At 44.9% G+C, this 25,380-nt stretch overlaps 1 protein-coding gene across 2 annotated transcripts in view; it reads left to right on the top strand.

Annotated features, from left to right (window-relative positions):
• Nucleotides 1-25,008, top strand: part of CAB39 (calcium binding protein 39) — a 77,387-nt gene extending 52,379 nt beyond the window's left edge. The window contains exons 3-8 of one of the 2 annotated variants that reach the window (XM_025043217.1): nt 2,231-2,349; nt 8,384-8,552; nt 15,206-15,265; nt 18,277-18,342; nt 21,721-21,864; nt 22,477-25,008. In XM_025043217.1, coding sequence (XP_024898985.1) covers nt 2,231-2,349; nt 8,384-8,552; nt 15,206-15,265; nt 18,277-18,342; nt 21,721-21,864; nt 22,477-22,665 — 747 coding nt within the window. In that variant the 3' untranslated portion in view covers nt 22,666-25,008. The remainder of the gene's footprint in view (nt 1-2,230; nt 2,350-8,383; nt 8,553-15,205; nt 15,266-18,276; nt 18,343-21,720; nt 21,865-22,476) is intronic. The other variant, XM_006906645.3, reaches the window with a different exon arrangement.
• Nucleotides 25,009-25,380: the final 372 nt, after the last annotated feature.

Here is a 25,380-nt window from a genome sequence, read left to right as displayed (position 1 = left end):
CAGTCCTCCTCCCTGCGTTCTCTCCTTTGAAACATCTCGAGTCCTGTCACGCTCTTGGCTCTGAGTGAGTGACCTAGAGGCACGCCCAGGCCACCTGCCTACTTAGAGCCCGGACAAGAGCCCGAGGGTGTCTGAGGCTCAAGCCAGGTTTTCTCCCCTGTTCTCACCACGTCGCCTGTGAATTTTTTTAGGAATTCCTTATGCCCTTTCATTCAGGTTGTATTTAATAGTTGTTGTTTTACATAATTCACTACTCCTTGGCTATCAGGGCATAAACAGTCTAAAGAAGATCGTAGAGTGTTAGAATGTTAAAGGTAGATGAGATCTTAGAGAATATCCAGTTATGTTTTTTGGGGGTTTTTACCTGCTAAGAATTCATTGCATGAGAGATCATACATGTTTTGCTTGGCATAGCTTTTAAATGTTTAAATTAGGATAACATTTAAATAGCAGAAGATTTTATACACAATTTTGAATTTCTGGCTTCTCTCGAAAATCTGAGGCTGGCAGTAGTAGGCCTACAGTGCTACAGGGCCCCTCAGCCGGAGCAGGGCCCCTCAGTCTCCTTTTGACGCAGGAGACCCACACTGGGCACGCTGCAGACGGAGCAGCTTGCATGTCTGTCTCAGGCCTGCTTTGCCCGTTTGCATCTCAGCCTGGCTCTGGTAGGTATTCAAGACTGTTGCCCAAGCTTATATAGCCGGATCGTGCCATGTTAGGTATTTATGAATTTAACAGTGAAAATAATGGTCCTTGATACCAGTTTGAATAAACTCGTCTGACAAGCATATGTGTGTGTGTGTGTATACACGTGTGTGTGTGTGTACACGTGTGTGTATACACGTGTGTGTGCACGTGTGTGTGCGCGTGTGTGTACATTGATACCAGTTTGAATAAACTCGTCTGACAAGCATGTGTGTACGTGTGTGTGTAGTAATGAAGGGCTGTGGCCTGGTCATGGTTCTTGATTCTTTATCATGGATGCGCTTTGTTTTAAGCCCCAGTGTTTGTCATCCTGAGTGATTGGATGTCTATGCAGATGCTTTTTGAAAACAGTGGGGAAATTGGCAGACATATAGCCAGATTCAGTTTTGGAGAGAAACAGGAGGGTATGGTTCATAAGTTACTCAAATATAATATTGATAATAAAAGAGAATAAAAATTTATTTCTATCCTGTAGAACTAGTTGAACTGTGATATTTTCATTTATCCAGCTGATTTCATGTATTTTTAATAGCGTTTCACATTTCAACAACAACAATTTTTATTTTCTCTGCAAAGTTGGGAATGCACTGGAACACTCAGTTCCTCCTCCTTTGTCTACCCACCCCATTCCCCAACTTGGACACTGAATTTAATATTCATTTGGGACTTCAGAGACACAAACTTAAAAGTCACGTGTGCTCTGAGACTGGTTCTAGGAGATGGCTCGGACAGCAGCCGGCCTAGCCCGGCCCGGGATGCTTGCTGGCGCTGGAGAGCTGTCGTTTCAGTCTCCTGCAGGCTCCTCAGCCTCCGACAGGTGGCTATTCTGAAGCATCTCTTGGGGTCCAGTTCTGCCTTCATTAATTTCTTATGCACCTTCCGATGATAAGATTCCCTATGTAGTGGTAATGTCTAGCTAGTTTTTTGTCACGTTCAGTGGTGTGATTCTGACCTCTGACCTGATACATCACTTGATACTTAGCGCCTTCATTATTGCTCTCTATATAGTCTTTTCTAAGTAGACCTAGTTTAATGGATATGGAGTGTCTACTTACCATTAAAGCTCAGCTTTTTACAGATTTCTTTCATTTTTGTTATATTAGCAGATAGAGTTTCTCCTTCCATCACCATAAAAGGAAAGCGTAGTGTTTACAGCATGAGCATCCTGTTTAAGGCTGCCTGTTCTATTTGAGTGGGAAGCAGATCCCTAAACATTGTAAGCATGTACCTGGAGTTTTTTTTTTTTTCATACCTGAATCAGCATGGTTCTGATAGGAATGGTTGAAATTATATGTGGTAAGATTTCAACACATTGCTCAGGTTAAAAATAGTATACTGTTAAAACTTAGAATTTAAAATTATAAAGAAATAAAGTAAGAAAATTTAGTGTCTGTAAATGTTTTAAAGCCAGATATTCAGTCATAATTATAAATATGCAATGCCTTGATTAAAGTTTATTTGGGAGGGTGGATGGGCATTTTGATGTTTAGTCAAGTAAATATTTTAATGATTGTATTCCTAATAGGGCAAAAAAGATGTGGCTCAAATTTTCAACAATATTCTCAGAAGACAAATTGGTACAAGAACTCCTACTGTTGAATACATCTGCACCCAACAGAATATTTTGTTCATGTTATTGAAAGGGTATGTACAATGTACTAAAATTTATATTCTCAGTTGAAAAATGAAGAGGAAAGATGGTCTTGGGCCAAAACAAGATGGTGAATGTGGGAAAACGTTTTCTGTATGGTTCAATCAGCTCATTTTTTGGTAAATCTTGAACACGTTTCCATCCTTAAAATTCAGCCTGTGAGCTAAATCGAATTTGAAAATGCCCGTGGAAGTTTAAAAGTAGGTGTATCATGAGCCTTTAAATTCTCATTATACGTGACTGGAGGAAAAAAAGTCTTCTGTGGTCTTATTTCTGTTCTCTAAGATTTAAAAAGTTTAATTGTATGAAGTATCAGTTAAGTCACATATTAAAAGACATCTTTGGATAGACACGCACACAGTTAGGCAATAAAAGCTGCCTAGTAAATAGAGCTTGAATGCTGTGCAGCTTAACTTTGGTCAGTCAACAAAGAACATGTTTATGAAGTATTACCCTTTGCTTTTTCCCTATGTGTGTCCCCTCGTAACCCACTTAATATGATAATTCGTAGTGCATCCTCCTAGAATTACTACTGGACTAAGAAGGCATTATGCTTGGGTAGTTTGTCAGTTTAAAAAAAAAAAAAAAAACTAAAAATTTTAACTTCAAAACAAAACATATCCTCTTCTTCATCACTGAGCCCCCCCAATACAAGGCCACCTCCTGTTGATGCACACCAGAGTTGTTTGCCAGCTCTGGGTATAGTGGGCATCTGTTTGTCCCAGCATTGGTGGTTATCAAATTGGTGGGCAGGCGGTTTATTGGCATGGCAGTTGGTGTGAATCAGCTCGCTCTCCTCCCCTAGCTTTACAGCTTGCCTCACTCTGATTCATATCTCTGTGGTTTAACACTTCTCCCAAGTTCTAACTTGCTTAGACAAAGCATGAGTCAGTACATGTGTTGGATGCCAGCATTCTATTTCCTTTTTTCTATTTCTAACTATGTTGCTTCTTCAGATGTTGCCATATAGAACTTTTGGCATCTAATTTTCTTGTCGTATCAATCCAGTGTTTTGTATATAAACATGTAGTGAGCAGTCTGAATTTTTGGTGTTCTGAGATCAGCTTCCAGATGCCTTTGTGTATTTTTAAAACCAGTATTTCCTTTTCCATAGAAAAAGCAGTCATTATTAAAATCCAAAAGTTATCTCTGCCTACATTTTCACTCTAGAGTAGCCAGGTATGATAGGCACATTGTTAAACATTATGCAAGATAAGAATTTTAAAATGCACTTCAAGGAAAAGTTTAAGGCTCCATCTGAGCTGGCCAGAGCAGAAACTTCGGCCAGAAAGGAGAGAAGCATGAAGAATGCAACTGGCATTGGGATCCAACAGAACCCATCTCCCCTACCCTTTTTAGCCTTAGTGTGGAAAATGCACCTAAAACTGGAGGGAATACTGCGACACGCCCGTTCCGGTCCATCGGGCGGCTGCGGCAGTCATTAGCCTAGTGCTGTCCTTAGTCATCTCTCCCTGCCTCCCGCTTTCTTCCTCGCACGTGACTTCAGTCGTGTGCATCCCTCGTAAGCAGATCACACGTCTGAGGACTTTTTTTAAAACAGTCACAATATCATTTACAAACCTAACATTAGCTAATGCTCAAGGCTCAGATTTCCTTGATTTTCACACACACCCCAAAAAAGGGTTATCGTTCAGTTCATTTAAATCAGGTTCCAAGAAAAGCCCACAAATGAAATTTGGTTGCTATAATTCTTAACTTTCTTTTAATCTATAATAGTTCGTCCCAGATATATCATTTATTTGTTGAAGCAACTGAGTTATTTGTTTTGCAGGAAAAGCACATTTTGCATTTGCATCTCTTTGGTTTCATTCAACATGTATCTTTATCCTCTGTTCTTTTAAATGGGTCATCAGGTCATTATGAACTCAAGTTTTTGGCCTTTTAAAAAATATGTTTAATGTGTTATAATCCATTGCAGTCATCACGTCCATATTTTTATGTCCAGACTGCCCCATCTTGGGCCAGTGGGAGTTAAAAAAAAAAAAAACTAAAAATTTTAACTTCAAAACAAAACATATCCTCTTCTTCATCACTGAGCCCCCCCAATACAAGGCCACCTCCTGTTGATGCACACCAGAGTTGTTTGCCAGCTCTGGGTATAGTGGGCATCTGTTTGTCCCAGCATTGGTGGTTATCAAATTGGTGGGCAGGCGGTTTATTGGCATGGCAGTTGGTGTGAATCAGCTCGCTCTCCTCCCCTAGCTTTACAGCTTGCCTCACTCTGATTCATATCTCTGTGGTTTAACACTTCTCCCAAGTTCTAACTTGCTTAGACAAAGCATGAGTCAGTACATGTGTTGGATGCCAGCATTCTATTTCCTTTTTTCTATTTCTAACTATGTTGCTTCTTCAGATGTTGCCATATAGAACTTTTGGCATCTAATTTTCTTGTCGTATCAATCCAGTGTTTTGTATATAAACATGTAGTGAGCAGTCTGAATTTTTGGTGTTCTGAGATCAGCTTCCAGATGCCTTTGTGTATTTTTAAAACCAGTATTTCCTTTTCCATAGAAAAAGCAGTCATTATTAAAATCCAAAAGTTATCTCTGCCTACATTTTCACTCTAGAGTAGCCAGGTATGATAGGCACATTGTTAAACATTATGCAAGATAAGAATTTTAAAATGCACTTCAAGGAAAAGTTTAAGGCTCCATCTGAGCTGGCCAGAGCAGAAACTTCGGCCAGAAAGGAGATAAGCATGAAGAATGCAACTGGCATTGGGATCCAACAGAACCCATCTCCCCTACCCTTTTTAGCCTTAGTGTGGAAAATGCACCTAAAACTGGAGGGAATACTGCGACACGCCCGTTCCGGCCCATCGGGCGGCTGCGGCAGTCATTAGCCTAGGGCTGTCCTTAGTCACCTCTCCCTGCCTCCCGCTTTCTTCCTCGCACGTGACTTCAGTCGTGTGCATCCCTCGTAAGCAGATCACACGTCTGAGGACTTTTTTTAAAACAGTCACAATATCATTTACAAACCTAACATTAGCTAATGCTCAAGGCTCAGATTTCCTTGATTTTCACACACACCCCAAAAAAGGGTTATCGTTCAGTTCATTTAAATCAGGTTCCAAGAAAAGCCCACAAATGAAATTTGGTTGCTATAATTCTTAACTTTCTTTTAATCTATAATAGTTCGTCCCAGATATATCATTTATTTGTTGAAGCAACTGAGTTATTTGTTTTGCAGGAAAAGCACATTTTGCATTTGCATCTCTTTGGTTTCATTCAACATGTATCTTTATCCTCTGTTCTTTTAAATGGGTCATCAGGTCATTATGAACTCAAGTTTTTGGCCTTTTAAAAAATATGTTTAATGTGTTATAATCCATTGCAGTCATCACGTCCATATTTTTATGTCCAGACTGCCCCATCTTGGGCCAGTGGGAGTTCCTCCCCTGTGTCCTTTCAGGCAGAGCCCATTAGCCTTTGATGGCTTCCGTGCTTTTCTGGCACAAGGTGTCCGGCGCTCGTCCTGTGCAGGTTCCTGCCTCAGATCTGGAAAAAGCCATTTCTTCAAGGAGCCCTGTGAAATTCCTTTCAAGATGTTTGTGCTTTGCGGGTCGATCAGTTGGTTTAGACTGCTCTCATACAATATGATTATCTGCTCAGGCGATGAATACTTTGAGGTTAGACATTTGGGAGAGGTACGCTGTCACTTAGTTCACATTTGAAAATAATCTTGTTGATAGTGTCAGACTAGTGCCTCTGGAGGCAGTAATTTTTTCTCTGGCAATTTAAATGTTAATGTGCTCTCTGCCCTCGTGCCGGCAGGTTGTAGGCATAACTGTTGCCTTGTACTCATTGGTTTATGGCTTAATCGTGTGAGAGAAGCATGAAAACTGCCATCAGAACTTGCCCAGCTTGTTGTCCCAGACTATCTTACCCTTGTCTTTCTAGTCTCCTGCTTATTAAAGATTAGCGAAGATGGATTGTATGATTACCATTTTGCGAGCAGACATTTTAATCACCTGAGAGCCAGTCAGCAGTCTGGCTGCCATGCCACAGTGAGACAGAGCAATGTCGTTTTGATCTTCGTGAGGATTTGTGACGAACCTGTGTACTACAGGAGGATAATGCTGCTAGGTAACAGTTAAGACTGTAGGCTTTCAGGAGATAAGACGTAGGCTTGGTCAATGAGGCGATCTTTGGTAGAAGAGGTGGAACTCAGGATCGGTGTTTCAGGTGGTTTAGGATTTGCACAAGCTGCAGAGTACAGGGCAGGAATGACTGTCGTGATTGGCGATGGCGAGATGATCAGAATGCTTTCTGGCAGAGTGGGAGATGGCGTCTTAGCAGAGGCATAGGTCTGAAGAGGGGAAGCCTAGACATTAAGCCCAGAAGTTTGTCTTTGATTAGCAAGAAGAAATCATTTTAAACTCGTGACGGGGAAATGCCCTTAATACGCTCATGTGCTGGGTAGATTTGGGAAGACAGAGCTTGAAGATGCTGGCTAGGAGTGCTTCGTCTCCCCGGCTGTCAGCTGATGCAGCCAGTGGGAACGGATAAAAAGCAGTGAAACCAAGATATTTCAAAGATGCATTTTAAAAGGATTGGTTGGGAGCAGATAAAGAGGGTAAGATTCAGAAGTGTATTGTCCAATAGAGTACCTACCTACCCGCATGTAATTACTTAAATTTACTTAAACATTTAAAATTCAGTCCCTTAGTCACATTAGCCAGAATGCACGTGCTCAGTAGCCACGTGGCTGGTATGCACCATTATGGACAGCACAGATACAGAACATAACCATCATCACAGAAAGTTCCCTCCAACCCGTTTCAGACCTAGGCGTCTGAAACAAAACACTGGTGTCACCTTATAGAAATGAGGACGCAGGAGAGGGGCCTGTTTCTGAAGGGAGATGAGGTTGGATTTTAGACACGTGGAGTTTATGGTGGACCTTTAACTGAAATTGTCCCAAGACAACAGAAAGTGCCTACCTGTAGTTCAAGTGTAGACCTGAGTGGGGTGGAGCCATGGTGGGAGTGTGGGCCTTCGCCGGCAGGCCAGAGACAACTGAGGAAGGACCTCAGCTGGGCAAAAACTAGGAACAGTCAGGGAGAGAAAGGAGAACTGGGGGAAAAAGGAGAACTGCGCGAGCTTTTTCTTTGAGAGCTGCAGAGATCAGCAGTGCCAGGACACCAAGCAGTAGAGTCTGTACTATGAGACATGATCGATTTGGCCAAGAGAGGTCTTCGCCAGGAGGACGTTGGAGAGTGGAATTTGCTTGCAGGAGACTGGAGCAGACGTTAACACGAGGCCCACAGCCCGAAAGGCAGTGGAGCGGGAGAGAGCTCGAGCAGAAGGGCCGGCCAGCCCGATGCTCGGTGCGATTGGAGGGAAAAGGCAGCTGGGCCTGGAGGAGACGGGGTTTTCTTTCTGATCGCAGGGAAGGAGAAGCAGGAGATGCCAAGATGAGTGTGGAGGAGGGCTGCCGCGCAGTCGGTCCCCTGCGCCCACTGCGGGAGTCCTTAGGGCTCCCTCTCCGTGTCTGTGATATACTCAGGACCAGGTTTTCAGCTCTAGGGTTTCCATGTGGCCAGGAATCTTGAAAGCACTAGTTTGAGTATCGAATTGAAAGAAGTTCAAAAGCTTGTATTTGGTAGAGCTATTCAGAATATTAATTCAGAAATGAATTCTGGAAACTATTTTGTTTCATATTGTTTTTTGATTCAGCTTTTGGTAAATTTTCTGAAACATCGAGAGCACCCCACATGTAAAACTAACCCCTGTTTGGAGCTATGCCCCGAAATACTTCTCTTTTGAATTTTTAGTTAAGTAATGAACTTTGTTGTCACACGACCACTCTCAGGGCTGTTACTTTTCTTTGAGCTAAAGCAGTCATCACCAACTAATGGTATGTGCCATGGAGGACATTCACCTGGGCACGTGTTCTGCTCTGACCTGCTCGTTAGGCTATGTCTGAAACTTCCTGTTCTAAGAGTTTGAACTGTTCAGCTTTGGAGTCTTAAAAAAGCAATCATGTGTGTTTTTTTTCTTGCAGGTATGAATCTCCAGAAATAGCTCTAAATTGTGGAATAATGTTAAGAGAATGCATCAGACATGAACCACTTGCAAAAATCATTTTGTGGTCAGAACAGTTTTATGATTTCTTCAGATATGTCGAAATGTCAACATTTGACATAGCTTCAGATGCATTTGCCACATTCAAGGTAACATGTACAGAAACTATAGAATCGTAAGTGCACTTGCAAGTCAGATTAACAGGCGTGCTGTTTTTCCTAAACCATCTCACCTTCTCGATGTGTGCAGGGCCGCCCTCTAGTGGGAAGAGAGTGACTGTGTATGTGTCTGTGTGTGTGACTTAGGGAACCACAGTGGAGTCACAGCTTAAAAGGATGGAAAAGTTAGATTCTAGAGTCTGTCTAAAAGATAAAAGTATACTTTTCTGTTAAATTACCCATCGAGTACAGTATATAGACATACAGTACATCTCACAGCCAGGCTTTTCTCCTGCGTTGGACATACTACAGCAGTTTCTCTGGTTAAGCACCAAGTGGAGTAGTTCGCTTCTGTTCAGGGCCATGTGAATTTGGAAAGTATATGCCTTTAAATACTAGAACCACATTCAGAACAGAGATTTCCATGTTGTGGGCAGGCCCAAGGGAACAGTGGACCTCACCACTCCCATCTCATGCATGTGCCGGAGCTTGCTTTTAAATACGGGGGTGGGGTGGGGGTGGGCAGAATCACCTGCACTCTTCAGATTGTCCTGTAGCCTCCCTCCGCGTCTACCTCATCTCCCTGTGGTACATTTGTATAAATTAAATACACACACGATAGGATGCCACAGTACAACATGCCCATTCCTGTTTTGAACTGTAAGCTTCTGTGCTGTTTGAAGTATATCAGTAAAGCAGTAACTTTTATTAGTGGTTTTCACAAGGAGAGCAAGCCTTTTTATGTTACATTCCTTTATATAAAACATCTGACCTTGTAAGCGAATCTTTAAAACTGCTGTTTTAATATAATCAGAATTTAGTATACTAACCTGCCAACTACTGTACTGAGAAACCACGAACAGTGGTTTACAGTGGAAAGTGGCCACTCTTCTTATAAGGGTTCAATTTTATGATGATAAAAAGCCCCTGAGATGAGCACAGAGCGAATGAACACCCTTAAATTAGGATGAAAGCCTAGCGACCTGGCCATTATGGCTTCACATTGACTGAGAATAAAATAATAGTGTGAGAGGCACCTGGGATTTATTTTTCTGAAACCACTGACGAGGATGTCAGAAGCCCTAGATAAGACCTCAGATGTCAATGTACAAAGCAAAATGGAATGAGTTTGAGATAACATAGTGGTCAATGTGATATTCTAGGTATCACCGCACTTGGTGGAATGGGACTGTGATTGGGGTAGATAGTGACGCCCCGTTCAAAAGCGGCAGACCCATTATGAAGGGCGGTGCAGTAGCACCATGTGGCATGAAGAGCGGCTAGTCCCGTGTGGGAAGAAAGCCATGAGCCCGAGAGTGGCAACCCCGGAGGCAGGAGGGTGAGGGAAGAGGAGGGAGGAGCAGCATTGGAGGACAGAGAGGTGCTAACTACAGCCAGAGATGGGTTTCGTGGTATCTGACAAAGTCTCGATTGGGCTCGCTACAAATTCCATCTCAGTTAGGGTTGCTGTGAATTAAATGCTCACAAAGGTGGACTCCCTGTGGGTAAAGCAGCCCTGTCATGGCAGCCACAGACGGAAGGATGAGGCGGATCCAGGTGGTCTTCTTTACCTGAAGAAGGGAAACAAAAAACAACGTAGGATTCGAGGGATGAGCTAGAAGAGAGAGCATCGAGAGGCTGGCGTGGATTCCGCATCAGCTGCCACCGCTTACCTAGAAAGGGGAGAGCCGACTAAAGGGGACCTGGCTCTCCACGAAACAAGCTAGCGGAGGCCCAAACCAAGGCAGCAGAGTGAGCGTGGCGCAGGCCCATCGGGCAGACCGAGCTGCTCCCCACCCTCTCGAAAGAAACTCCAAGGGAGGCAGCCAGGGAGACCAGGGGGGTGGTCTCCACCTCCCAGCGGAGGTGCTGACACCGAGCAGAGGAAGACGGGCCCTCCCCTGGGTGGCCTGTCCTTCGCAGAGAATGTTCGTGAGGGAAAAGGAGAACAGATCCGAGGTCCGAGCTGTCCCTCGAGGGTGTGACCAGAGCGACTTCCCCAGGAAATGTGCTCTGCACACAGAAACCTGGAAACAGATGCGGCTCATCCACAACCCTGGATTTAGAGCCCCTGAGACAGGGCCTGAGTCTTAAAAGGAATTAAAACTGGCTGCTCCAAATGTGTCCAAGATCTGTAGCTTGGATGCATGAGTACTGAGGTAGTTAAATCAGGAGCCAGATATTTGTTAGTGATTTCATTTTTTTTAAGGAATTAGGTTGAGAGGGATATCAGAAGGCCAACAAATATATTTCCAATTTTTCCAGAGTAAAAGATGGTAGATTCCCCAAAGAGACAGGTGGAGCTCGAAGCTTGATGTTATACGTGTGTAAGGTTCTAGAAAGTAATTCTAAAGAGATGATTTCTGAGCATTTTGGAAAGGAAACTGTACCCACAGCCAGCATGGATTCACTAAGAGTAAGTTCGGTCGTACTCATCTCTTAGATGCGTAGATCAGTGGCTCAGGGGTCTGGCTGCCTGAGTTCAGTTTCCAGCTCTGCTGTTGACTTAACCTCAGTCTCTCCACCCGCTAAAACATAGTTATAATGCTGGTATGTCAGGTTATTGTGCCCCACACAGCGTGTGCCGTAAACAACAACTGGAATTCCTTTAGGACAGTGAGGATATCTAGATGTCGAATGATAGTACAGACCTCTTTTCATGGACACAGTAAAAAGATGAGAGATGGAGTTTCAGTGTAGTGATTTGCAACTAATCGAATGCTGTATCTATAAGGTGCTGGGAAATGGATTGCCTTCACCCTGGAGAGAAACTCCCAGCAGGTCTTCACTGGCCTTTATCTCCACTCAGCCACGTTGGACACTATTAGTGAGTTAGATGATGGGTGACAGGGCCGTCCTATCAAATGTGCAGGTGATAGCCGTGAAGGGGAACGTAGCAAATAACAGTGATCCTGAAATACAGCTTCGTAACGATAAGAGAGGCCAAAATGTAACTGGATGAAATTAAATTCAGATGACGGAGGTCTTCCACTTGAGGACCCAGCCTAACTGTATAAATATGGGGTGGGGGAATAAGACACGATAATAATAGTTAATACTAATGTAATAATTAGGGGTCGTAATTTCTGAAATGTAGGTAACTCCTTATCATACTCAAACAACCCTATGAAGGAGGTATTGTTATGATCTCCTTTGCAGATAAGGACACTGAAGCCTAGGAATGTTGAGTGAAGTCAGACACTAAGTGAGGAAGCCAGAATTTGAACCCAGGCAGTGTGACTGGCAGAGCCCACTCTGGGTAAACCAAATTCTGAATACGTGCAGTCACATTAAACAGCCCGATGGTGCTGCCCCAAAGTCACATGTGACTACACAGTCTGTGACCTAAGGAGCTGTTGATGGTCTCACCCCACTGTAAGCTTACCAGGTAACAGCACGTAAATGTGTTCCGTTCCAGGCGCTACACTTGAGAGGCACATAGACAGATAGATGACTTTGAGAAGACAGTAGATGGTGAGGGGAACTCAGAACCTTCATTCAAGGAGTGGTTAAAGGAACTGGATGTATTTAGCCTGGAGAAGAGCGGACTCGGTTAGGCCCTGCCGTGGAGCACTTGTATCTGAAGTGTGGTCCTCTACGGAGCGGGTTAACCTGTTCCTGTGACAGTCTCTGGAAGTAACCTGGGCGTAGGCTTGTGCCCCGAGCACAGGAAAAACTTAACTCTTAAGAGCTCCAAAGGCGAAGCACACAGAATCGAGGTTCTTGTCCTTGGACATATTCAAGCACGAAGTAGGAAATGGGCCAATGACTTGCCAAGGTTCTGGGGAGGGAAGCCCCGGCCTAGATTCTCTCCCCCGGCTTCCAGGGCTGTCTGTATCGCATGGTGTTGGCGGCCCAAACACCTACCTCTTAGGACTCTTAAAATTCAACCTACCCTAAAAGTTGGCTGCCTAATCTGCTGGACGTGGGAGATGATCCCCGAGCTTCTTCCACGTTACACCAGGGCCTTGGGTGCACTAGACTTTTAACAGGTGGGATGAGAGGGCCTCCCCCGCGCCCCGGCCGGCCAGCCTAGCAGACCCCTAGGCTGCGACCAGTGCACCCTGTCAACCCTGCAGGTCGCTGACCACGTGCTGACTGCATAGCCGTTCCCCTTCATCCCCACAGCCCTGCTTTCGAAGCTCTGGCCCCGGCCTCTGCTGCGAGGCTCCTCGTCTCGGTGTCTCGGCGGACAGAAGCACCGCGTGAGCCCCGCCTCCTCCCTCCCCAGCTCAGTGGCTGCCCTTTTTCTCCGCTGGCTCTCGGCAGTTGCTCCTTTCCCGTCTTGCTCTCCCCCCAGGCCCCAGCGTGATCCTCCTTAGCAAAGGGCTTTCATCCTCTGCCGCCCGGGCGCGCTCAGCCCAGGGCCGTTGCGGTTTGATTCCTGAGTGGCAGCAGTTTCGTGGTCTCTTTAAACCCAGTGATAAAGGTAGAATCTCCCTGGTTCGGGAGATGTAGATGTCTCCAGTTTGGCATGAGGCTCTGCTGTGAGCTTTCGCTCCTGCTCGAGATGCATCCTTCCGAGGGAGCGGTAAAAGCCACTTTACAACAAAGGACCTCTGCCTTTTGCTTTTCAGAGCAATACTTCCTACCTACCTGTTCCCAAGAGCCCGTGTTGAGAGCCATTGTCTCTGGGACCCCCTCCTGTGGCCTTCTCCGTGGTCACATTATGACAGCAGTGAGCCCAGGGCTCCTTTTGCTGTACTTCCTCATGTCGGCCTCCAGAGTGATGTAGCCACAAAAAAGTAGAAGAGACAGTTTCGCAGAGGTCCTGACTCATTAATCCCTTAATTCGCTTCTTTGTATGTTCATTCCGCTCATTGCACAAAGCTCTGAGTGCCGCCCAGTTCCTTAGGTGCTGGGTTCGGACACACCCCGGCCCTTGAGGGTCCGGTTTAAGGGGGAGGCCACCTTAAACAGGCGCGTGTTAGGGGGCAGTGCTCATTAACGTGTCCCTCTGCCTCACACCTGACCCCGTGATACACTGAGAGGGCATCAGTTCTCCTCCCCCGCCCCTCCTCCTCCCCCATGTGGGGTCAGACGCCTCAGAGCATTTCTTACCAGACTTGAGGTATTCAGAATAAACTCCAGGTTTTCTGATTTTGCCCCAGGGGAGATTTAGAAAAAGTTGGGTCGTCTTTCCTGGGCATACAAAACATTCTCCATCCAGCAGATTAAACACCTGTAAATCTTTGGGGTGGGTTTAGAAGCCTTCTTGAAAGCATACTTTGAACGTTGCTTAATGTGACGTTTTCCCAAATGTATTCTCTCATTTCCTTGGTTCATTCATTTATCTATTAAGTATTAAGCTCTTCCTATGTGCTGGGCACTGCGTAGGTGCTGGGGATTCAAAGATTAGTGAAAATGGACATGACCCTTGTACTGATAGACTTTACGGCCTTCCACGAGAGACACACTGGTCACATAATTCCACAGGTGTAAAGTCACAGGCTGTACCCATGCTGGTGACCAGTCAGGAAGTGACGCTGAAGCTGAGGTCCAAGGCAGTAGGTTCCTAGAGAGGGCGAAGCTTGTGTGATGAGGCCTTTCAGGGAAGGGTGGTGGCAGAACAGGCGCCAAAGAGCTCCCCACAGGAGCTCCTGCGACCCGACGGGCCCCACAAGGGACTGGAGCCGCAGTACGTCTATGTCCTTCTGGCTGCGGACGCTCCTCAGAGCGTCTCCTTGCACCACCCTGGCCCTGGGACACCCTGCCGGGGACACCGGCTTGCGGTAACCTGGGAAACTCAAACAAACAGCGGAGCAACAAGGAGAGTCGGGCAGAGAAAGGGGATTACTGGCACTAACCGCTCCCATCCACGCTCGAAAGGAATGGTATCCATTAGTTCAGCGAACACTGGCTGGCGTTCCTGCCGTCACGTGTTCCCATTCTCTTTCCCGAACCGTGTGAACTCCAGGTGCTTGAAGGCAGGGACCACATCCTTTTTTCTCTTTCTTTTTTTGTAGCCCCAGCACCGAGAACTTTACCTGGCACATAGTAGATATTTTCTGAATGAATGATCCCTGAGTTGTTTCCAGGGAAATCCATGGAATGAGGCATAAGCTCTATTTCATAGTAATGCAGAATTAGACCCGAGGTCACACTAATTTTCGATTCTACATTTCTGCAGCATTATTCTGCTTACTTAGTAGCTAATATTTATAAACAACAGGGCTTTTAAATAACATTTACTTCTGCTAAAGATTGCATTAGATATGAAACGGAATGTAATCGAATTTAGGAGGAAGAAAATGGCACCTCCAATACTTTTTCTAATTAAAGGAATTTCCTCTTTCCCCAGCAGGAGCAGTGCTCTGTCTGACATTTCATCAAAACTGCTTTATTTCACTTCGGTTCTTTGTTCCCTTTCTTTGAGTACATATTTCCATTGCCTTCTATGTTTGATTTAAAATTTTTCCTGTAGACATGTGACTAATCGTAATCATTAAAATCACAATTTCAAATTATTGATTTTATTTACTTTTGTATAAAAATCAACGTTTTCAATCCAGTTTATGCGCAAATGTTTTTAAGTTCAGTAATTTTTAACAGCAGTTTTTAATAGATAAAATGTCTTAGGATTCTCTTTTCTGAAAGAATTTGAATGTAGAACAGCTTTTTAAAAATATTTTTTCTTTTTCTAGGATTTACTTACAAGACATAAATTGCTCAGTGCAGAATTTTTGGAACAGCATTATGATAGAGTAAGTATGTGAAATACTATTTTTAAATAGCAAATTGTAACTTGTGTTACCAGAAATGAAAGATTTAAATTAGATTTTGTACCAGAATGTTTATTTTGCATATGTAATGTTTTAAGATGGTGCTGTAATCATGTCTCTACTGAAATGAGGGTTTTTTTGGTCCGAAGCAGACTTTTATCTTTTTTGACTGATGTGCTGCCCTTTGTACTTAGAAGAGGAAAATAAAGCACTTGGTACTGAGTGATAATGTACAGTTGAGATAAAAGGAAAATTATTATCTGACTCCTCACCCTCCCTTCCTATCAGTGGCTCGCATTTGTACCGCCTGCAGATGGGAAGGGGAGGCGGCAGCTGACGGGGCGGGGCCAGCACTGGTGTAGAGGAGGCAGGACCCGGGTGTGCCGCCCCTGCTGCCACCAAGGCCGGTACCTGGGGGACTCAGAAGTCCACTCTTATTTGTGAACTGAGGACATTGGGCCGACCCAGCGGTGAGGCTCTTCCGCATGAGTCGCTGTCAGACTCGTGGTAAAAGAGCCTCCCCTCCCCCACGCCCCAGAGGTTTGTGCGGGATACGGACACTGAGCGCTCTGAGAAGCCGACTGCGCTTGACCGGCACAGCGACCTCCAGGCCACTCCAGGCCACGGTGTCAAATGTTCTCCTCCACTCCTGCCAGCCCTGCTCTCCCAGATCCCCACAAGCACTTCCTTTTCCATATGAGTTTATTTTTATTTATTTATTTTTTTAAGGACACAGAGTTTCTTTAAATCTTTCTTTGGGGGAGGGGACACCGCACTTCTACTCAATTGAGAGAAGTATTTTTAACAGCCCAGAGGTCTTTTGTTTTTTCACTACATCATGCCATGAATTCACAGGGGGTGGGTTCTCACTTTGGTTTCCTGGGTGGAGCAGGCTGGGACTTCAGTCGAACCCAGGTGCCTTTCTCTTTGGCTCCCTTCTGTTTCTGGCCATTTTCCTTCATGCGTTTCAGGAAGCCGTCCGGGCTCTTAGCGAATCCGAACATGCTCAGTGCGTGCGTTAATCCGCTCGGCAAGAATCTTGCCTTCGTTTGCTTACAGCAGTGCCAGGCGCGTGCGGGCGACACGCACACACTTCCCGTTCTGTCACGCTAACGTCGTGGGCATCCTTTTTGAACAGGGCCCATTCCCTTGGCGTCTGCAGTGTCGCCTCTCTTGTAGATTCGCACATACGTGGCCAAAGGAACAACTTCCATTCTCTAAAAGGCCTAGAGAACATATAGCGGGTGCCTCTTTTTCCCTTTGGTTTGGTCATTTCGGTGAATTACTGAAGATGGCGGTTCTGGCAGACAGGCCGCATACAAGTCGATAACTTACATGTTGTCCAAGATCTCATAGGTGCTCTTCGGGGAGTTACAATAATAACAGTGCACTTAAAATTTCTATTTATCCCGCAAGATTTGCCTTAAGTTTTCATCCACTAATGGTTTGAATTTTTTCAAATCTTGGGTGTTCTTAATCTTCATTGTTCACTTTGCTCTTCAACTAAAAGTAAGGATTCTTATAAAAATCTTACAAAAATCTTACAAAAACAAAACCTATGTCTGACTGTGTTCCTTTTCCTCCATCTTTCCCTCCCACACTCGGTAACATCTGAACACAGCATGCAGCACATAGTAGGTCCCTCATTAATGGCCGAAACGTTGCTGGTCATTTATTTTTATTTCTGCCTGCGTGTATTTGGATGTGGGCGTGTTTCTTTTTGTGTGTTTGTTAGTTTAAAATGGCAGCATGGTTATTTCATTGGTGCCTTTTTACAGTGCTTAGAAGCACAGGCTTTGGCACCAAACTGCCTAGAGTCTGGCTTCAAGTCTCAGCCCTACCGTGTGTCCCCAGACCGTGGGCAGCTGCCTTCCTTCACCTTCTATGCCTTCAACAGAAGGCTCTTCATAGTACTTACCTGCTGAGTGGTTGTGGGGATTGAATAAGAATTTGGGTGTCAAGTGCATGACATAGTCCTGAAGCAGGGAAGTGTTCAATACGCATCAGCTGTATTTTTATCACCACATGGTTTCACAAATTTTTTTTTTTAACATACCAACATCTTAACTTAAAGCCTACCAAAGATACATACTTACCAGTTTCCAAGAAACTTGCCTACAGACGGTGGCATCAGCTTAATTTTGCAGTAAAAGATTTTCCTATGTGTTATTAAAGGATGACGTTGGTTAGTAAGATTTTAGAAAAACTCAGGCGAGGCAGCTAACAAATGTATGCAGTGCAGTCAGAGCTGCGGGTGGGGGAAAGGAGCTGCAGGTAGTTTACATTCGGCCAGAGGTGGCATTGTCACACCAGAATGCGCGCTCTGAGCCCCGGACACGGTAGCTCTGAGCTTTCCCATAACCGAAGCATGGAGGGAAACAAACTGATAAGATCACAGTCCCTGTGAAGCGGAGTAAACACCTGTTGCTCAAAAGAAACAGCCCGTAGCCTTTAGCATCCTCCAGGTCTTCACTCACGCTGCGTCCTTCCCTTTTCACTCCCCAAGAATATCTTTCCTCCCCCTATTTCTAAATAAACCCCTTTCATTATTCAAGTTCAAGCCCGAGCCCTGCATGCTCTCTGGGGCGTCTGCCGACTTAACACGGTGCTGAGTTTCTCTGCCCTTCTGGTCTCCGCTCTCCTTGTTTAATGCATTCAAAGAACAGACAACTTTTCTCTTTGTGGTTGTGCTGTGGACTAGTTGAGTTCTCATCTGTAAAGAATTTGAATTTTCTAATAAAACACCAAGAAACGAGAGCTGATTCAATGGTGAGAAAACGGTGCAGGGAAGGGAGTGGCGTTTTGCACACGTGGAGTCTGGCCGACTGGAGAGGGTGGAGTTAAGCTGAACGTGGGCCTTGCCGGAGCGGACGGGAGGAGGCGGGCTTGGGCGACATTGGCCTGCGTGCCGTTAGAAGTTGTACTTGACTTTATAACATTATCTACCAGTCTTTGAAAAAAATAATGCGGATGTATGTTTTTTTGTCTCTCAGTTCTTCAGTGAATATGAGAAGTTACTTCATTCAGAAAATTATGTGACAAAAAGACAGTCACTCAAGGTACGGCAGATTATTTATTTTACATAACTTGTTTCTCTTCGCCCTGTGTTCGACTTTTGGATTTGGGGAAGGGGCGATATGCTGGTGTGGGTCTTAGACCTTTAGGGGGAAAACACATTTGTCCCCAGTCAAGACTTCTGTGGGAAGGAGCGGGGATCAGCAGGGGTCCACACAGGGCACTGCCCACCTCCTTCTTAGGGACAGCAAAATGGAACATACAGAATTTTGAAAGAGGACTTTGTCCCTTAGCATTGCAGTATTTCAGATTTGAAGCATATTTTTAAAACTTAGATTCGTATCAACTAGATGGAGGCCCTGCAGGTGTCGACTCCTCGGGATGCTGCTCGGTGGCCCTGACTTGCCGTGTGAGGGGTGGGGACATTGCAAGCAGTGAAACGGGGGCTGTAGACGGGTTTGCTACCTCGTTTCAGAATTGGATGTGGACAGCTCCGTGGGAGCTTAAAACAAATTAAAACTCTAGAACAGGGTTTGGCAAACTACAGCCGAGAGCCAAATCTAGTCCACTGCCTATTTCTGTAAATAAAGTTTTACTGGACACAGACTTAAATATTCATTTATTTACGTATTGTCTGTGGCTGTTTGGGGCTACAACAGCAGATTTGAATGGTTGCCATAGAGACTGTATAGCCTGCAAAGTCTAAGATATTGACTGTCTGGTCAGGAAGTTTGCTGACCCCCGCTCCAAGAAATTTTTACTGCAGTCAATAGATGCATACCTCTCATTCTGTCTCTGAATGCTCCTGACAGGAACTATAAATGGAATCACAAAGGATTTGGGGGAAAATTATAATTCCATTGATATTTTTTGCCAGGTTCACATTAAATTCCACTCTGCCCAGAGTTCTTTTCCTCAGAGGGGTCTGAATTCGTTTTGATCAGGACGTCCTTCCTGCTCCCCCTCCTGCCCTGAGGAGATCACTCCCAAGACCTTAACCGCCTGTGGAAATTGACTAACGGACATCAGGAGCGTCCCTTACACTTTGTGCCCTTTAATAAGAATACTCTGCCTTCCAAATCTCCAGAATGCTTTCCATCCGGCCAGCTACTTCCTTCTCTCCCCTCAAGGCCCAGTAATAACCACAGCTTGGAAATGTGTCACTGCTAAAACAGTCCACTCGTTGCTGTTGCTAGAGCCTAGCCTCCCAGCCACCCTTGAGTCCAGTGTCGGGAGCCTTCACCTGTCTCCAGGTGTGCTGGCCGGGTACTCGCCGGGGATTCGCAGCTGATAGGAACGGTCCTTTCATTTTTGCGGGCGGGCACAAAATGTTCCCTCCCTGTGCATCAGTATAATACAGTGCTGATTCCCCTGTGATCTTCAGAGGGAAGTGGCCCCGTGCCAGGAGCCTCTGTGTCCAAGGGCCAGGGCATCCTGCCCTCCCCGCAGTCACACAGATGGGAGTGGCTGGGTGGAGCCGGTGTCTGCTGAGGCCAAGGAGGCCAGACTGGATCACCCAGGGTAGTGGCTTCCAGGCCTAGTACCTCTTTACAGGGGGAGAACTTTTTTTATTGGCAAATCAATGGACCGACTTCTAAATTCCTAGGCTGCTTAGATAAGGAGAAAGGCTTCCAAGGTCTTTCCACAGCTTCAGAATCACCAACATGGAAAGGAAAATGGAGACTGCCATTTGTAAGACCTTGGGATGGATATGAAGCAAATCTTTCACTCCTGTACTTTTTTTTAGCTCATGATACCTCAGACACACAGCCATTTTGAAGACTAGTGAGTGGTGCTTTAAAAATGAATTTTAATTTGCACTCTTTTTTGCAGCCACATTGGCACTTATTTAAGATATACCTACATACATATATTTTTTTAAATTTATGTCCAAAGAAATCTAATGAATTACCAGTCATCCTCCTCCAAATAACTGGACCGAAATGAGTCATTTTCAGTATTTCATTGGTTTCTGGGATAGAAAATGAACACCAATAAAGCTCTAAACCTTCACATACTTAATACTGACTTTTGAGTCATCGTAAGAGTAAGTAAATACTGGGTGCTTCTTAATTTCAGAGTTACAGATTATGTGATCCAGATCGATGCGATCCAGCCTTTCTGAGCTTTTGAATTCTTCCTGTATGTTCTTTATATATTCTAATCAGAATAGATTTGTTTTCCTGCACATCGGGTCACTTCTGATTTAATATGAGATGACATGTTATTTACCTAGAGGTCAGTTATCTGGAGACTTCAAGTATCTAGAACATACCCAGGAACCAGAAAGGAATTAACAAAAGCAACCAAACCACAGCAGGTAGCTCAGTTCATGCATTTTCCTTGCCTTAGGCCTCACACTGCGTCTCCCTTTAGACTCGGGTCTAACGAATGTGCTTTGCCCAGTTGACACTTATTTCTCACTACACCCTCATGAAACATAGGTACTGCTATCCACTCCCATTGTACAGGTGATGGAACTGAGGCACAGAGAAGTTAAATAGGGTGCTCGAGGTCACCCAGCTCACAAGGAGGCAGGAGCCAGGATTCGAACCCAGGCAGGCTGATGCCAGGGCCGGCCCCGCACCACTCCGCTTCTGCCTCTGTCCACAGGGCCGGAGCTCAGCCCCTGCCCCTCTGCGAGCTCCAGCACCTGCACCCGAGACCTCCACGAGGACTGGGCACACTGACAACATGAAGCGACTGCGGGTCCCCAGGAAAAGTCTAGAATAAGCCATGGCCGTTTAAAAATCACAGGCCGGTGCAGCGTGGTCCCCCTACAGGACTCAGTACGCACAAAGGCACGGGTTTGGTGTTCACTCAGTGGGAGTTGTCAGTGGTGAAGAGGGGTCACGAAGGGAAAACGGGTGTTTCCAGGGCTCCTTGCTCAAGAAGGAACAGAAAGCTTTCATTCTTACGATCCTGTCTGGATCAGGTGTGATGAATGATAACGGCATGAGTAGGAGTAAGTGTTTGGAAAACTTTGGGCACGATCCTTTGTCCTATGAAATTCAGATAAAATAAAAATTTTTAATTAAGCTAAAGTTTGTGGTTAGTTAACATGAATTATCAGTTTATCTTATGAACATTTAAAAAAATAGTTTCTTTTTAGCAAGATAACACAAATGCGTTTAAAGAGTAGGCAGGCTCTTTCTGTCTCAGATTTGAATGGCCTCTTGAGAGAGCACAGTCGGACTGACCATATGTTTAAACCCGAAAGGAAAGGCAGCTGTTCAGCTGGCAAGTAGTGGGCACGCGATAGCCTCTAATTCCTAAGTCGGTTTCAGGCCACACTTCAGTTCATCAGTCTTTTGAGTGCCCACGAAATGCTCTTTATTCATCTTGGCGATTATTAAATGATTTGCTTTTTAAACTTTGGTTTTTCTTCAAATCTTAATGTAATTCTTTAAATGTCTTCTCAGCTTCTCGGTGAACTGCTCTTAGACCGACACAACTTCACAATTATGACAAAATACATCAGTAAACCTGAGAACCTCAAATTAATGATGAACCTTCTTCGGGACAAAAGCCGTAACATCCAGTTTGAGGCCTTTCATGTTTTTAAGGTAGAGTACTGAAACCGTAAGCAATATTTTCCTCTAAAGTCGTTCGTCTCATTTCATTTAGAAACTCCTGAAATATTATTAGCCGCATTTCGGTAATCTCAGTGAGACAGTTCAATCAGTTAATTTTCATATTTAAACAGAAAAACAGACAGAGCCAGAAACAGGGTGTACCCTTTGGATTTGGGGACAAAAGCGTTTACTTATGGAAGGCCGTCATTTATCTTCGGCATAGAAGATCATTAATCACAAAGTAAAGGGTAATCCATTTCTTCATGCTTTCCGTGGAGGTTTTTATTCTCACAATCCGTTCTGACCTCCTTTGCCCAGAAATTATTCCTGCCCATTTTATCCCCAAATCAGAGTCTTATGTTTAATAGCGACTGCTGAGACTCAGAGCATAAATGAACGTTTTAGCTTTTTTGTGCTAAAACACGTAAGTCTTTTTGTTTGTTTCCTGTTGTAAAATAAGGCCTTCCAAACACCAACCTGAGCGAGCCTCCGCCCGTGGCCCGGGAGGATGCCCTGGGGTCCTGTCCTGCGCACGCTCCACACACCCTTGCACGCGGTGTCCCGTTCTCTCCCTGTGGCTGATGCCGATTTCTCCCCGGGCAGGTGTTTGTCGCCAACCCCAACAAGACGCAGCCCATCCTGGACATCCTCCTCAAGAACCAGGCCAAACTCATAGAGTTCCTCAGCAAGTTCCAGAACGACAGGACGGAGGACGAGCAGTTCAACGACGAGAAGACCTATCTAGTCAAACAGATCAGGGACTTGAAGAGACCAGCTCAGCAAGAAGCCTAACTGCCCACAAACGTACAATAGTGAACCCCAACCCAGCACCTGCTGTTAGCTCGTCGGCGTCAGGCACTCTTACGATTCAGGAGGAACATTACTGCTAATCTGCTGTTAAGTGAACGGTTTTTCATTTTCCCTTATTTTGTGTTTTTAGTCCGAGTTGGAGAACGTAGCTGCTGCTTTCTTGCACACTAGCGCACACGTGGACTTTTTCTTGATCTTAGTGTCATTTCAGAATCAGACTGTTTGCTGTGGGGTTCTGAGCATGGCTGGGTTCGCGAAGGCAAATGCAGAGGCGACAGCGCGGGGCAGGAGGGCGCTGAGGCCACCGGATGAAACCTGCGGCTTTTGCGCTTGTCCAAGAGCCGAGCGCGGATTCTCGGTGAGATTGGCGGCCTTCGCTGAAGGAAGATCGTGCAGAGCTGTGTTTGAAATCAGAGGGGAACCGTACCCAAGATGTGAGCTTTTTGGGTGGATAAAGTTGACTTGTGAATAAATTGATGCTGAAACTTAGCAACTTCTTAAGAGTGTGAAGCTTCATAAGGTCATAAGGAAAATGTACATAGGCTTTCACAGCTTTCTAGAATTTTTTGACATTTGATTTTCTTGAGACTTGTAAACCTGGATATGTCGAACGGTATTTGTTAATTTTCCTTTTGGAAGGTCTTTTAAAACCGTAGAGCTAGCAGCGACCCCTTGCATTTCATTTCAACAATGCTTACAGGTTTCTTTTGTATATAATTCTTAGAATGCTCATTTCTTTTAAATGATTTAATTTGTACAGCAGAGGAATGTTATTGTATTAGTATGTAACTATTACCTAATATTGAGTTTTTGCAAAAAATGAATGCTCATATGTAATTGAAATACTTCAGATCACATGAAAATGCTGATTTAACATTTAAGTATCACAGCATTAAAAGAAAAAAAAAACCAATCCTTTGTATTCAGTTATCTAATGGGGTGCCATCAGTAGGCTGCAGTACAGACTTGGAACTCAGCCAGCTAACTTTCCTGCATAATATTGGCCTTATTCATTTAAAATGAGTCATGAGTTTGCCAGATCTATGAATGATACTGATTATGCTAAATTAACGCTGATTCTTCGTGTGTGTGGGAAACTATAGAGCACCTTTTCTTTTTAGAGTGAGTAATCCAGTACAATAGTCGTGAAACTGAATAATTAAAACTGGCTTCTCTTAGGAAGACTTCCTAGTCCTAGGTGTCCTATGGGGAAATTTACTTTTTTTAATGTCCTGTTCCTTAATGCTGCAAATTATCAGTATTTATAAAGTGACTGATTCCGCACCACTTTGTTACTGTGACCACGGCAGACGTCTCCTAGAATACACCTGTGTGGCGTTGCTGCAGTGGCGTCTGTTCCTCCTGGCAATACGAAGATCACAGCTAACAACTTACAGATCAGAACCTGCCGGTTCGAATTCAGCATGGCTGTAGCTGACTTCAGAGATTTATGTAATTATTCTTTGCTAGCCTCTCTCACTAATTGAATTACTTATCAGCCAGTAAAATGAGACTCCCAAGTGACATTTCTGCAGGTCGTAAGCCTTCCTTTGAGGAACACCAGTTAGGGGGAAAGCTCCAGAAAATGTAGCTGTATTTTATTCTGTTTAATTAAAGTGGCAGTCTGCATTATAATTGGTTTTCCAGAGGCTGTCTTTACCAAAAATTGGTGTAAAATCGTCCCTGTTTTCCCATTGGCAGCAGGGAAAGCAGTCCCAGCCCCCCAAAACGAAAGCATCCGAGATGCTCAGGAGGGCGGACCTGGCCCTGGTGAGCGGCTGGTCCCCGCGGCCCAGCGCCGGTGGATTGAGCTGGGGAACGTGAGCCACGCCGAAGGGAGGAAGGGTTCCCCTGCCAGGCTGGTTCTTAGACCTTGAGGCGACAGACACCTTCCACTCTGGCAAGGCCGTCACAGCCGCAGAGTGTGGGGGGCGGCGCAGGTGCGGCCTGTCAAAGCACGGGCACGTCCCTGTCGAGTTGGGCTCTGGACATGGTTAAGATTTTGGGGGGTTTTGTTTCTAAACGAAAATGTGAAAACAGTCAAAGTTGAAAAGTTGCCTTTGAAGTTATGATCATTTAACATGCGTATTACCAAAATGATTATACTGGAAGTGGTTTCTTCTTGTGTTATAAAGGTTTAATTTTACAAAAGTCAGTTACTCAGTGTGATTTTTCACCCTTAAAAAAAGGTAGAGATGTGGATGTGTACAGTTGTTAACAATGCCATGAAAACATTTCCTTTCTCCTGAGGAAAAGTAAATTTCGTATCAGATTATCTGGCTGGCCCTGTAATTTAAATTAAAATAAAATTTTGGAGAAACAGCATTGTCCTGTCCATTTTTATGTGTCATAGATAGTCGCATTTGCGTCCGTGTGAACAGCTCCATCAGGGGACACACCAGCACAACCTGTCACAAACTGTAACCAGAAACGACACACAGACCCCTCTCTACATCTTTTTTCCAAGGTTTTGGTTTTGGTGTCAGAAACGTGATTTTCATGTGCATTGTGGGCCGTGTAGCCCCCTCGCCTTCCAGCACTTGGGAGGCGGGTCCTTGCACTTTGGTTCTGGGACCCTTGGTCATTGACACTCTAAGGTGAAACGAAGGGGCTCGGCAGGAGTATTTAAACGTTACTAGAAGGAAATGGCGAAGAAGGCGGCAGAACTATGGGAGCCTGGTGTTAAATGGCACCCGG

This window comes from Pteropus alecto, unplaced genomic scaffold (genome assembly GCF_000325575.1).
Source record: "Pteropus alecto unplaced genomic scaffold, ASM32557v1 scaffold110, whole genome shotgun sequence".
NCBI classification, from domain to species: Eukaryota; Metazoa; Chordata; class Mammalia; order Chiroptera; family Pteropodidae; genus Pteropus; species Pteropus alecto.
Note: the sequence above shows the minus strand (reverse complement) of the source record. Positions and strands in the feature narration are given on the sequence as shown.